Source organism: Vitis riparia, chromosome 4, assembly GCF_004353265.1.
Source record: "Vitis riparia cultivar Riparia Gloire de Montpellier isolate 1030 chromosome 4, EGFV_Vit.rip_1.0, whole genome shotgun sequence".
Taxonomy (NCBI): domain Eukaryota; kingdom Viridiplantae; phylum Streptophyta; class Magnoliopsida; order Vitales; family Vitaceae; genus Vitis; species Vitis riparia.
The window spans coordinates 20,071,682-20,082,381 of record NC_048434.1 but is presented as its reverse complement, the minus strand read 5'-3'; the positions used below and the strand labels follow the sequence as shown (position 1 = coordinate 20,082,381).

The window sequence follows — 10,700 nt, the reverse complement described above, 5'->3', positions numbered from 1 at the left end:
ATAAAATCTTACTGTAAACAGAATTCCCTATTTACAAACTAGTATTTCTTCTCATTCTATGGAATGATTCAGATTAACCTTTTCAAATAAAAAACTTCATACTTCATCACATTATGTGTCGTCACCAAATAAAATTCAAATGTTGAATTGGGTATTCGGCTTGTATACAATGCAACACGTTACACGGGGACGAATAAATATAGGCTGCATAAAGTGACGTCGTTTAATGCGGGAGAATGACTAGAACAGGTAAACCGCCAGGATTCCGATCTTGTTATAAGATGGCAGTGGCACGAATAATGGCTTAACTTCTCGGGAACGTGAGAGTGACGGCAATGTCATCGTTTTTGACGCCGACGCAAAGGTACGCTGCGGGGGCATTGTTGGGACTGGCCCTTCAACAGGCCCAGATCCACCAGACCCGCCCTTTGGGCTCCTCCATTGAAGAAGATGAGCGCACCAGCAGTGGTAGCAGTTCCGACTCCGTCTCCGAGGACCCTCAGCTTTGGGTCCACGAAAACTCCGGCCTTCTCCGTCCTGTGTTCAAGTGAGCGATCACCGCTTTCAATTTAATTGCAAATTCATAAAAAATATGACCCAATTCGGAGGTTTTTTTCCCTTTTGTGTGGGTTCAATATGGCTGCGTTAAATTATTGTAAATTTGGTAATAACTTTTGTAATTGGGTAGTCTGCGGAGATCATTGGTTTGTGCTAGTCTGTGGAGAAATCGAAGGAAAACAAGAGGAGAGGAAAAACTAAAACCTCGTATTCGGTTTTCTCTGCCATCAAACAGAGGGCTAATGTGAATTCTAAGTGTTAATTTATCATTTTGGAAAACACATCGGAATCGGGTGGTTCTTTTCTGATAATCTGTTTGATTGCTAGCAAAAAAATAACAAGGAGGAGGAGAAAAAAAGGAAGAAAGGGGGGAAATCTGAACTTGAGGAAGCCGAACAAATTATTCGGCTTTGTTTAGGCTGAGTTTTTATTGTATTGAAACCAAAAAATAAAACTTAAAATTCAATTCAAACAACTTGTCAGGCTTGTCTTATAGATATCTGTAATCGGCTGTGTTTAGGCTGAGTATTTATTGTATTGAAAACAAAGCATAAAACTTAAAATTTCAAATTTTTCCTTCTTCCAGCAACTAACTTGTCAGGGTTATCTTATTGATGATCTGATACTAATTAATTCAATTTCGATGTCGATTCTACCATAAACAGGTCTCTAAAGATTGAAAATAAGGCATGGACTGGGCTTGAGGAAACTGCTGGCTCTTCTCCAGCAAAGCACCATGTTGGAGCAGTATGTATTCTTTGTTTATACAACTTTTAAGGCTTAGAAGAGTTTTTGAAAACAGTTCTGAAGAACGGATTTTGTTTTTTAAAAACATTCTTTGAGGGTTTGTAGAATAAAAGTCTATTTGGTAACTTGAAATGTTTTTAACCTATTTTCTATATTTGTAAATATGTTTTAAAAATAACGTTTATATCTAATGCTTTATTTTAATTATTCTCCATATTTATGCAATTATTTTTTAAAACAATATTCAAAAAACAAGTGAAAACAACTGAAAACAATTAAAACATGTCCTCTAAAAACATTCTATTTTCTGTTTTTAAGAACTAAAAATTGTTTTTTGTTTTTTGGTTGTCAAACATGTTTTATTGTTTTTTTTTTTGTTCTAAAAAATAGAAAACTGTTTTTGAAAGCAATTACCAGACAAACCTTTGCTTTTCCTGATAACATTCTAATGGTTGATGTTAAACACCCTGACTTTCTCTTTGAGGTGGGGATGGAGAGAGAAATGGTGGGTGTATTTAGCATCTCATTCTAATAGTTATTGTAGCCGAAATAATGGAAACTAATCACAATTTTAGTTCTAACTGTTATATTCTAATACATCTTAGAAGCGTTTAAATTTATATTTAAGCTTATATAACATCCATTGTAATGGCTAAAATAGTCTTTTTCATATTTGTTTTTGTACTACCGCTTTAAGGTGTTGAATGTACGAAAGTGCATTTCCATTTCACTTGCATTATATATAGTATTCCATATAAAGCTTCCAAGGAATTCTCTTGTAGTTGGTGAATTGTGGTATGGGCAGAACCATTTTACTGTTGAACTACCTACATGAAAAAATTGTATGCTAAGAATATTGGGGGCCCAATGATGCTTTATTTTGCTCCTCTTTAATGAAAGGTCCATTGTGGTTTTGAAACTGCAAATAAAAATTTAGTGTTCTCTATATTCTTTTGCACCAATGTTTCTATCATTTTATTTGGCATATTTTTCTTGACAACCATATATCTTCGTCTTTCTACAGTTCTTGAGGTTAATCTCAGAAGAAAGTGCCGAGTCTTCTGCAGATATGAAGGACGCAGAACTTGCTTTGTCAAAAGCTGTTGATGTTATGGAATTAAGCATGGAAACAACTTCTGAGACATCCATGTCTAAGAAGGAGAAGCATAGAGAGTATGAGAATAAATGTCGGGAGAAATGTTCTCCTGCTGACATGCAACCAAACTCTGAAGTGGTAGATGTGCCTTTACAAGCACAGGAGCTAAAAAATTGTAACGAGCTTAGCATTGAACAGACACCTTATGGTTCCAGCAGTAAATTTGATGAGAAACCTGTGGAAGAGGTAGCAATGCTTAATTATCCGAGGAAAGTGACTGTTTTGTATGAGCTTCTTTCAGCTTGTCTGACAGATACACCTGAGGATAACAAAAAATCTACTCGGAAAAGAAAGGGCTATGATGCTCGACATCGTGTAGCTCTGAGGCTGCTGGCAACCTGGCTTGATATCCAGTGGAAAAAAGTGGTTTGTATACTTTATTCACATGCTGGCTAATGCCTATCATATCCAATTTATATCATAACTGTCTTTCTAGTATGTTACTCCCCAATAATACAACTGGTCAAATCATGCTAGACATATATCAGAAATATTGTCCTAGTTACAAGATTTTATAGTAGAAAATGGTGTTTGGTGAACCACCTTGGCCTAAAATAGGTGAAGAAGATCTATCAGTTAGAGTAACAAATGACCTTTTTGTTGATTTTGGAAATTGTCAAGAAAGGGAAAACTTACTAGTTACATGAAATGGTGCTCATATATCAATAATCTATGGTGAGGGAAGAGTTACTAGTGGTAAGAAAAGCAACACTACTACATGAGCTAGCCTGATGGTTGGATTAATTGATGGATCTTTGCTGCTGCTGTCAAGTTTAGAAGCTGCAATTTGATTTTCAGAACCATTGTTATTATTGGAACTGCTGTCTATCTGCTTTCTTTCTACCTTTATCTCCCACTGAACCTCTACCATGGCCTTATCAGTCTCACCTCTATCACAACCTACAGAAAATGATGGTGATGCACCACTAGAACCAGTCTAAGAGGAAGACACATTAACATGCTACATATGACAGTACAAATAGCTGAGACAAGATAGTTTTTCACTGGTGACTATATTGTTCTTTGGCTCATGATATTCTGAATCAAGCCCAGAAAGGAATTTGACCACTGTAAACTCCTCTCTTTATCTTCATTGCCCTTCGATATCATTAAAGTGCCTGATGGATGTTCAACTCCTCTCTATTGAGTGGGCTACCATTTTGGTTGACAGCAATGTTTTTTTTCATACAATTGATATGTTCTAGAAATATGTGTCTCTTGTGAATACATCTCTTTGACAGCATTGGAGATCTACTTCTTAGTATCCAAAAATGTAATTAGAATTTACATTTATCTCCATACTGCTCCACAACCAGGTCATAATTGTGTTGTCATTTTGCTGCCATTCTTCAAATCCTTTTTGACTCTTTTAGAGGTGGATCTTCAGTCAGATGCTTTAAGTTTTCCTTTGGTCCAATTTAAACCTTCACAGTTCTAGCCCACAACAATTTGAATCCCCATGTTGTTGTTGGAATTAATTGTCTTCATTAGTTGCAGCAGTGCTGCTGTAGTAATAAAAAAAATTCAATCTGAAATGTACCTTTACCTATCCATATATAGGTAGGGCAAATGAAAAAACCAATGCACCTTGAACACCACACTGACACTCTTACGACATGGAGAACACACATCAGAAAGGTGACCACAAAGACTGAAACAGCCACAACAAGGGGATGGGTCACCAGAAGATCAGCTCCGAATACTGATTAATAGTCAATGAAGATTAGGTTTTTAGTGCTTCCAGCAGCTAAGGTAGGGTTTGTGGCTACTAGGATTTAGTTTATAGAGGTGGCTGCTAGGGTTTATGATAACAGCAGCTAGGTTTTGAACATGTTCTAATACAATGTTAGAAAAGAGAAAAACATGAAAAAGGGAAGACAAGAATGAGGGTGAACAAATGTGAGGCTACTACCTATCGTTAGTTGACTCTTTCTTTATATCTTAATATAATACAGTATAGAATTGAAAAGTTACCCTTTAACTGATGTAAGACATAAATGCCTTTTATATTACATTTTAATAACTATGAAACTAAATACTTTTAACTGATTTTTGTATTTCCTCATAAGATGTGCTTTGACTAAACTAAGCGGATTGTGCAACTATTTCATTTGCCCCATTCCATGTTTTGGTTTAACTTAAAGTTTTTGACTTTCCACTTAATCTGCTTTGTACACATACAATGGTAGAAAATGTTTGGAAGACTTCTTTGTTTTTCTTTTTTTCCTTCTTTGATAGTCCCCTGCCCCACTTCCAAAAGGCTTTGGGACATAGGATTGTTCCTTGCAGATTGTGTTACCACCTGCAAGCCCAAATGTTTGGACAACTCTTATGACTACCAGATTTAGGTTTAAATACAGAAACAAGTTAACAGATTTTATCTGGATATGATAAACCACATAAGGTGTTGGATCCCTTGTCGGGCACCACTATCTTAAGGATGACAACTGCATCAAAGGAGTAGCTGTTTCCTTGGTCTCCATGTGGTTTTTTGCATGCAAAAAGCGTACTACTGTGCAGATACATTTGTATGTTTTACACATATGAGAACTAACAATAGTTATTGTTTTTATGATTATCAATTAAAAATACAAAAATATAAAACAATAGCAAAGTTACTCCACTTGTTATGTGCATAAGCAGAGGTTTAAGCCGCTCTGAGACTTTCTATGAATGCTTTTTAGCCGATTCTTCTGTGCTTCTTCAAAGCATGTCTATTTTTGTCATGAAAAAGTGGTGCACAAGACATCTAAAGAGTAACAAATATGTCTTCTGAAAAAATTATGCTTATTTTCTTAAAATGATACATGTGTTGGAACATGATTTTGGGAGGGCGGGCTTTTTTCTGGAATCATGTACCTCCTGCTATCAAGCAATGCATATCTATGACTATGACTTTGTTAAAGGTCAGTGTGGCCAAATGCCTTTATAATGTTCATGTATCCAAATCTTAGGTCATTCTAGAGCTCAGCTGTGCCCTTGAGCTCTAAAATTCTGCAATTTCTTTTCTGAGTTTGCAATGCCAATCAAAATTCACTTTAATTTATTGTGGTAATCAAAACAGGGAAAAAAAAAATGGTTTGTCTTACAGCTTTCTGGCATGAGATCTGTGCCATGGAAGTTTTGTTTGTTATTGATTAAAGATGTACCATTGATACAGGGCTGATACCAAGTACTGACCAAATAAAGGGGATTGATAGTGCCATAATCTAAAGTACTGGATGTATGTTGTAGAACCACAGAATCACCACATATGAATAGAAAAATATTCCTCCCAGAATTCTGAATTTGATTCATTTGTTGAGGACGATGACAACCACCATGCTTGCAAGACTAGTACCTGCATCCAATATTTTTTCTACTGAAGGGACTATGTTTTTCAGGAAGCCATGGAGATTATGGTTGCTTGCTCTGCAATGGCTTTGTCAAAAGAGCAAGCATCAAAGGAAGAAGAAACCCAGTCCCCAAAAAGCCAATGGACTAAATGGAAACGAGGAGGTATCATTGGTGCAGCTGCATTAACAGGAGGAACCTTAATGGCTATTACCGGTGGTATGGCACCCTCAAGATATTCTCTCTACTTTTAAAAAGCCTCATTTTCTGTCTTTGTTTCTTTGTTGTGCTAGGATTATCTGAGTTATTTTCCCCCCATATTCCATTGATCAAAATGAAAGAAAATGTAACTTTCAAATTTCTGTGTCCTTGCTTTTGCTTTCATTCAGTTTTTCTGCAACCATACAGTGCAGTAGGATGTAGTAAATATGAAATTTCTCTTCAAAAGCTTCAGACAGCATGACTGTTTTTGACTTTTCAGTTCATTTTTCACTCTTCAACAGGTTTGGCTGCTCCAGCAATTGCTGCAGGATTTAGTGCATTAGCTCCTACTCTAGGCACGATAATTCCTGTGATTGGAGCAAGTGGGTTTGCAGCAGCTGCCAGTGCTGCAGGAACAGTTGCTGGTTCTGTTGCAATTGCTGCATCATTTGGAGGTGAAACAACTGTTACATTTTTTGGGCTTCTTGCTTCTGGAATCCTGGTTTCTTTCTACTAATACTTTCATCAACCCAGCCGCTGGTGCTGGACTCACAGGGAGTAAAATGGCTAGAAGAACTGGAAGTGTCGATGAATTTGAGTTCAAAGCTATTGGAGAAAACCATAACCAAGGCGTGAGTTTCTTAGCTTCTGTTTTCCAATTTCTGGGGGGTTATTACTGTCTTGCAGAGGGGTCACTTACAAGTTTTAACCTGGATAAGTTTTTTTCTTTCTAATTTTATTATATTAACATGCAACCAAAGGATTTACCCCCGATTAAAAAAACTCCCCTTTATTTGTTTTAGCTCTGCCATCCCTCTTTTTCTTTTTCTTTTTCTTTTTGTTGGTCCATGAGAATACCTTGATTTGCTTGTATAAGTTATGAACTCAAACTTCAACTTTCAAACACCTTCTCTTGTCAGCGGCTAGCAGTTGAGATCCTGGTATCAGGATTTGTATTTCAGGAGGAAGATTTTATAAGTCCTTGGGAAGGACAAAATAATAACTTGGAAAGGTACGCAGCACTTTACCACCTTCTTGATGTTGGATTTTTATTTTTCATTTTTCTTAATATGTTTAACTCTTTTATTACTGCTGGGTCCTGCTTGGTACAGTTTGGTTCTTTACACTTCAGGCAAATGGGCCATGATTGTTGTTTTGTTCTGGCTTTTATTTTCTTGGTTCATTTGATTTTCTATCTGCCTGTAAAATATTTTCCCTAGTTTAACTGGTTTGTCTTGATCCACTTTTACTTAGCAAGGTTGCCATTTTGTTGTTAAGGAGTAAAAGGGAAGTTTTGGGCGGTATAGGTGTACTTCTTTTACCTTTGTTTTTCTACATGTTTTTGTGAGTTTCTTTTTGTTGCTTTACTTAGTATGACCTCTGACTAATCATTGGTATGCTGAAGGAGTTTTCTGAAATTAAGTTAGGCCAATTTTTTTGGGTCTGAAAGATATGATGATGTTTCCACTTGGAATAATTGCTTGCTGCAATGAACTCTTTCTTCTCATATTCCTTTCTGTTTGATATGCTTTTTAAGTAAATATGTCTTCCTTTTCAAAATGAAAACTTATGTGCTAGAGGTTGGGCAAAGCCTACATATAACATTCAAAACATGAGTATTTCTTATGACCCTGTCGAATCTTTTAGGTATGCACTACAATGGGAGTCTAAGAATCTGATTGCTGTAAGCACTGCAATCCAAGATTGGCTTACATCAAGTAATTTGTTTGGAACTCATAGCTGCTACTGTTTATTAATAATTACTGTTATGGCATCATTTGTTTGTGATCTTCAGATTTCCGTGAATTGCTGCAGGCATTGCACTGTCAATGATGAAGCAGGGTGCCATGTTGACTGTATTAAGCACGCTAATGACAGCTTTGGCTTGGCCGGCAACACTACTTGCAGCTACCGATTTCATAGACAGCAAATGGACTATTGCTCTGGACAGGTTTTCTTTGTCTTTTTGTTGTACTAGGAATGCCTAGAGGAGGAGGCAGACATTGTCAGTTTCATTTCTCTCAAAATGCTTGCATGCAGTGGTATTGGTGCTTTGTCTTAATTAATAGGCAACCTAGGTTAAAACTTGTAAGAGTTTATTCTAAATCATAGTGACCTTCAGATCTGGGACCTTTTAGGCATCACTTTGGCAAACTATTGGAGTAACATGGTGAAAACTGAAGAATGAATTTGGGAGTTAGAAAGGCAATGCATCAATAAAATTATGTAAGCCAACCCGTGACTTAAAAAATGCCTATTAAACATATTACCTTTTCAAGAAACCTGTAAGAGAGTAATTTCAAGTATTTCAAAGTTTGGCAGCTAATCACTTCTAACAAGATTATTATTACAATCCCCAAATAGATCGATAGTAAAAAGCTTTTCCTTGGCTGAACCATCCCATCTCTTCAAATGGACCAAGCTATCCATGAAAATGATTTGTGGATGTTAGCAGGTTAGATAAAATTTTAACCTTGACTACAGGATGGAGGATGTTGAACGGTTTTGGTTTAGCTTCCTAGATTAAATATCATACTTTTCCAGAGAGACAGCCTTTTCCGTTTCTTCTTTCCATTCCCATCTCTAACTATTCCTTTAAGAACAATTTGCCAAAAATAGATGACCATAGTTGCTTCCTACTTGAGTCTCCAGCCAGATCCCTAATCCATTCCATTTCTAGGTCAGACAAAGCAGGAAAACTGCTAGCTGAAGTCTTACAGAAGGGATTGCAAGGGAACAGGTAAATGGGTGGTATCAAAGTTAATGATGTGGTTTATTCCATTCTTATTAGTTCTAAGAGTTGAACGACTTAATTAAAATTCTCTCTTGGGCTTTCCTTGGATTTTTCAGGCCTGTGACACTCATAGGTTACTCTCTTGGAGCACGAGTGATTTTCAAGTGTCTGCAGTATTTGGCTGAAACTGAACAAAATGGTAACTGGTACCCTCAAGCTGTTTGTGATGGATGGTTTGTATTGCATTAATGATGTGATACACAAATTTTTGCAGCTGAACTTGTTGAAAGAGTTGTTCTTCTTGGAGCACCCATTTCGTTCAGAGATGAGAACTGGGAAGTTGCTAGAAAAGTAAGTTTAGAACACATTTTCCCTTTATCTTGTGCATATTCTCAGGATATATATATTTTCCCCTGCAAATCAGCCTTCATGAAGTAGTCCCACTATCTTCTATGCAGCCTTATCACCTCCTGCTATTTTGCAGATGGTGGCTGGAAGATTTGTGAATGCATTCTCTACAAATGATTGGACACTTGGGGTTGCCTTTCGTGCTAAGTATGTATCATTTACAATTGAGCTCCATGAGAATCTTCAACCATGAAGAAAATGGTAGATGTGCAATTGATGTGCCATAAATAATCAATGGAGCTATTGCTGATAGGAAATGGCCCTTGTATGTCTTGGTTTGATGAGTCATTCTTATCATTGCTTTAGTTAGGGCTGCTCCTTCAGTAGGTTGGTTCCCAATTCATCATTATCTTTCTTGGGCGGGCTTTGAACACTACATGAGCTAATCAAACCAACCAATCCTGATAGTCCTATATATTTACATAATTTTGGTAATACATCTACTTCAAGGAGAAGATGGCTTCAGAAACTGATGCTGTCTCATATCATAATATGATTGTGATGTTAATTTCAAATATTTTCTGTTGGAACACGTGTGCTGAATTGCTGATGTGTAGTTTACCCAAAAAGATTTGAATGTTACATTGCATATCACTTTAGTTCATGCTGTTTTTCCAATTTAATGGCTTTCTACATACAATTTTGATTGGATTTCTCTAGTTCATAGCTATCTTGTCAGCAGCTCCCTGCTCTTTGTCATATGAAATTGTGAAGGATTGCATTGCTCATGTGGCAGGGTAGCCAAATCTAGAACTTTTGATTTGAAGGCACTGTCTTTTCATTCTGTATATTGTCGAAAATTGATTTTTGATTTATCCTAGCATTGGAGCTTACCGATAATCTTTTCAACAGTCTACTTACTAAAGGGTTAGCTGGAATTCAACCAGTTGATGTTCCAGGGATTGAGAATGTAAGCATCTGGTTGCCATCACAATCTCTTATTTATTTATTTTCTCTAAACCTGTTTATTTATTTATTTTATATATGTAAATAAATAAAACCAATCATTCTTTGGCCCGGCAGGTTGATGTAACAGAGTTGATTGAAGGCCACTCTTCGTATCTATGGGTTACCGAAGACATCCTGGATCGGCTCGAACTGGATACTTACTATCCTGTTTTTCGGGGCAGTCCTACGGAACACCAGAAGTGAATCAAATTGTGTGGTTTCAGTCAGCCCAGCCACCATTCTCATCAATAGATATGCTTCTTTGTCAGTTTTCTGGTCAATGACATTGAAGCTGTGGTGTGAGAGAAACTCGGTTCTTGCAAATCACCGGTGATGAGTGATGAGTGGCTAACTTACATAACCAGCTGCTTTGGGGCTTCTTGGCTTCTTTTCTTGTCAATCCTTCTTGTTCACAGTAATTACGAAAACTAAAATGAAAATAAAAGAAAGCGATGATTGATCGTTCACATGTCCCAGAATAATTGAATGAATGAATGAATAATTTTCATTTAACTATTCAAATGATTATGTCTGTCTATTTATTTAATTTGTGGTAATGACTATCGGCCCTGTAATTTGATGGCCGATGGTCTGCTTTTTCAATCTTTTTCCTTT

The 10,700-nt window shown here is 36.7% G+C and overlaps 1 protein-coding gene across 1 annotated transcript; it reads left to right on the top strand.

Annotated features, from left to right (window-relative positions):
* Positions 1 to 201: 201 nt before the first annotated feature.
* Positions 202 to 10,613, top strand: LOC117912619 (transmembrane and coiled-coil domain-containing protein 4-like). The gene is made up of 15 exons (XM_034827287.1): positions 202 to 547; positions 1,224 to 1,305; positions 2,330 to 2,827; positions 5,845 to 6,013; positions 6,298 to 6,450; positions 6,530 to 6,627; positions 6,916 to 7,007; positions 7,643 to 7,713; positions 7,811 to 7,946; positions 8,676 to 8,735; positions 8,846 to 8,928; positions 9,004 to 9,080; positions 9,214 to 9,284; positions 9,990 to 10,047; positions 10,161 to 10,613. Exons 1-15 carry the CDS (start codon positions 336 to 338, stop codon positions 10,287 to 10,289), a joined length of 1,989 nt encoding a protein of 662 aa, XP_034683178.1. The 5' UTR covers positions 202 to 335; the 3' UTR covers positions 10,290 to 10,613.
* Positions 10,614 to 10,700: the final 87 nt, after the last annotated feature.